General features: G+C 51.5%; 1 protein-coding gene across 1 annotated transcript; it reads right to left on the reverse strand.

Moving 5' to 3' along the window:
• Positions 1 to 556: 556 nt before the first annotated feature.
• Positions 557 to 2,846, reverse strand: LOC139240623 (tubulin alpha-1B chain-like). The gene is made up of 4 exons (XM_070869179.1): positions 2,643 to 2,846; positions 2,362 to 2,510; positions 1,381 to 2,061; positions 557 to 856 (listed from the first exon to the last, which is right to left on the reverse strand). The coding sequence occupies exons 1-4, from the start codon at positions 2,761 to 2,763 to the stop codon at positions 557 to 559; spliced, it is 1,251 nt and encodes a 416-aa protein (XP_070725280.1). The 5' UTR covers positions 2,764 to 2,846.
• Positions 2,847 to 3,563: the final 717 nt, after the last annotated feature.

Raw genomic sequence — 3,563 nt, forward strand, 5'->3', positions numbered from 1 at the left:
ATTACCATGAAGAAGAACCCCATCAATCAGATTCCCAACAATAATATTACCACATATCATATCCCCATCTATCAAATTCAAATCTGCGAGTCCCATCAACACTAACGAGACTCCCGTCAAACAAATTCCCATCTATCAGACCACAATCAGATTCCCGTCGATCAAATTCCTACGAATCAGATTCCTGTCAATCGGTTTCCCATCCAGCAGACGCCCATGTAACAGGCCCCCAGATAACAGGCCTATATCTGTCAGCTACTTTATCTATGAGAGCAACCATCTATCAATGGGGGGTGTTTTGGTGACTGAAGTGCTGTGTGACACCAGGACTGCAGCCCTGGGGAGATGCATTAATCCCTGTCCTCGGTCCATTGATCCTCTTCTAACTTCAACCTTCTTCCTTTACACCGTGTTCTCAATCCCTTGTCATGTATTTGGAAATTTTACATCGACACAATGCCAAAATCATCTAAAATAAATGTATTTAATTAATTATAATTTATAACATCAGTGTGAATTAAAGTTACACTATTTTTACTCATTAAATTAATAAATCTTATTCTTCCTCCTCCTCCGCCTTTTTGTCGAGATCCGAAGAATCGACCCCCACCTCTTCGTAATCCTTCTCGAGTGAGGCCATGTCCTCCCGTGCGTCCTGGAACTCCCCTTCCTCCAGCCCCTCTCCCACGTACCAGTGGACAAAGGCTCGCTTGGCGTACATCTTGTCGAATTTGAGGTTGAGGCGGGTCCAAGCCAAGGAAATGGCGGTGGTGTTGCTCAGCATACAAACAGCGCGCTGCACCTTTGCCAGATCGCCCCCTGGCACCACCGTCGGGGGCTGGTAGTTGATGCCAACCTGTGGGGGAAAGAGAATACGTTAGATTTCAGTTGCACAAAAAGAAGCTTCAAAATCACGTTTGTTGGCAGGCATTACATTTTCAGAAAGATAAATTTAGGAACGAATTTATGAGTTGAACTATTCAAAAATCTGGCCTAGGTCATTCACTGGGACCTTCCCCAGTTTTATAGCTTCAGTTTCTGAATCAGGTCACTGTCATGAGGCTGCATTCAGGAGCAAATTCAATTTTTTATTTCATCTTTTCCGAAGTGTGCTTGATTTTCAGGAAGAAATTTTCCTTGTTTCAATGCAGGACCTCTCCTGGGACATTCAGGACTGCATTCAAGGATTGAAGCTGAGAATTCCACCTCAAGCCTCAGCGGGAGCTCCTCTTTGGGCCAGGAATGGGGAGGGACTGTTCCTGAATGGATGGACATCTTTTGACCCGGTCTGAACAGCCGTATTGTTCACGTGGGAGATCAGGTTGTCACAGTGCATGTTTCCTCAGGGCCCCATCGATTGGACACAGAAGCCACACTTACCTTGAACCCAGTCGGGCACCAATCAACAAACTGGATCGAGCGCTTGGTCTTGATGGTGGCGATGGCTGCGTTGACATCCTTCGGCACCACGTCCCCTCGGTACAGCATGCAGCACGCCATGTACTTGCCCTGGCGGGGGTCGCACTTCACCATCTGGTTGGCTGGCTCAAAGCATGCGTTGGTCAGCTCCGCCGTGGATAAATGCTCGTGGTAAGCCTTCTCGGCCGAAATAAGGGGCGCGTAGTTCACCAGCGGGAAGTGGATGCGGGGATAGGGGACCAGGTTGGTTTGGAACTCAGTCAGATCCACATTCAGGGCACCGTCGAACCGTAGTGACGCTGTGATGGATGACACTAACTGTGCCATGAGACGGTTGAGGTTGGTGTAGGTGGGACGCTCGATGTCAAGGTTACGCCGACACACGTCGTAAATGGCCTCGTTGTCCACCATGAAGGCGCAGTCAGAGTGCTCGAGGGTGCAGTGGGTGACCAGCACGGAGTTGTAGGGCTCGACCACCGCGGTGGAAATCTGCGGCGCAGGGTAAACGGAAAACTCCAGTTTGGATTTCTTGCCGTAGTCGACGGAGAGTCTCTCCATCAGGAGCGAAGTAAAGCCCGAGCCGGTCCCACCCCCGAAACTGTGGAAGATGAGGAAACCCTGTAGTCCTGTGCACAGGTCCGCCTGTGGGCATGAAAAGTACAACTTATTAAATGGAAGCGAGAAATGGAATCCATCCCCAAAGGACAGTGAGTAACTGGACAGGAGCAAAGGTACAGAGTGTCCCTGGTGAGATGGGACAGTTGGAGTGGAAGAGAAGTTGGGTGGGTGGGAGTGTGCGTGGGCTGCAACAGGCGAGGAGGTAGCAGAGTATCAGGAGTGGGATAGCACTGTGGGACACGCTGGGTCAGCAGTGTGGGTGCAAGTGGGACGGGGCAGTGTGAGCCGATGCGCTGGATCTTTGGGAGCCGGTACACAACCTACCAGCTTCCGGACACGATCCAAAACCAGATCCACAATCTCCTTGCCGACCGAGCAGTGGCCCCGTGCGTAGTTATTGGCCGCATCCTCCTTGCCGGTGATGAGCTGCTCGGGGTGAAAGAGCTGTCGGTAAGTGCCGGTGCGAACCTCATCTGGGGGCAGAGAACCGAGACTTAAGGACAGGAATACAGGACATTGCAGTAACTTTGATACATCCAGGCCACGGTGCAATGCGATTAGAGAGAGCACTGACTGACCAACCCACCAACAATCACTCCCCTTACCTATCACAGTGGGCTCCAGATCTATAAACACGGCTCGGGGAACGTGCTTGCCTGCCCCCGTCTCACTGAAAAAGGTGTTGAAGGAATCGTCGCCACCTCCGACAGTCTTGTCACTGGGCATCTGCCCATCCGGCTGGATCCCATGCTCCAGGCAATACAGCTCCCAGCAAGCGTTGCCGATCTGCACACCCGCCTGGCCAATGTGGATTGAAAGACACTCACGCTAAAGAGGGAAGATCACATGATTACTCACACAGGTAGGAGGGTAATGCTTTATACAGTCAGTGGGATTGGAAGGAGAGGGCTGTGTGGGCAGCATCGCATTGTGTTACAGTAACCTCTGGGTCCTGTCCATCTCTATAGCTTTCCCATTTCCTCTGCAAATCCTCGCTGTTTATCGCTGGTTCACCTGCTCCTTGAGGAATCCGCCATTGCTCGGGACTATCTCTCTCATTCCCGTGGATTATCCCGGTCTCCAGCGATCCCCGTGGCTTCGAACACTTCCAGTGCATTCCCACTGTGTCAGTGCATTCTCCCCCTGGCTCCGCTTTCCCTGTGAATCCCTCTCTCTCGGTACAACACCGTCGCCCTGTGCATTTCCCCCCCCCCCCCGCTCCCACTCACCATGATCTCCGTGTATTCTCGCAGCTCCAGAGAATGTGGCGGGTGTCGCCGCTCCCGCTATTTATACCGCGCGGGTCAGAACGCTGCTATTCAGTCAAATCGGCCTCTGATTGGTCGGTGAGATAAAGGGCTGCGGTTGCTTGTGGAAACAGAAACACTGAAGGTTCGAAGGTGCTGAGCGCTGATTGGTCCTTTGTGTACAAGGCGGAACATGAGGCAAGAAGTGAGCAGCTTTGACTATCAGATTATTATCAATAAAACCCCGATCAATCAGAACATCAGCAATCAGATCCGCAT

This window comes from Pristiophorus japonicus, chromosome 32 (genome assembly GCF_044704955.1).
Source record: "Pristiophorus japonicus isolate sPriJap1 chromosome 32, sPriJap1.hap1, whole genome shotgun sequence".
Lineage (NCBI taxonomy): Eukaryota > Metazoa > Chordata > Chondrichthyes > Pristiophoridae > Pristiophorus > Pristiophorus japonicus.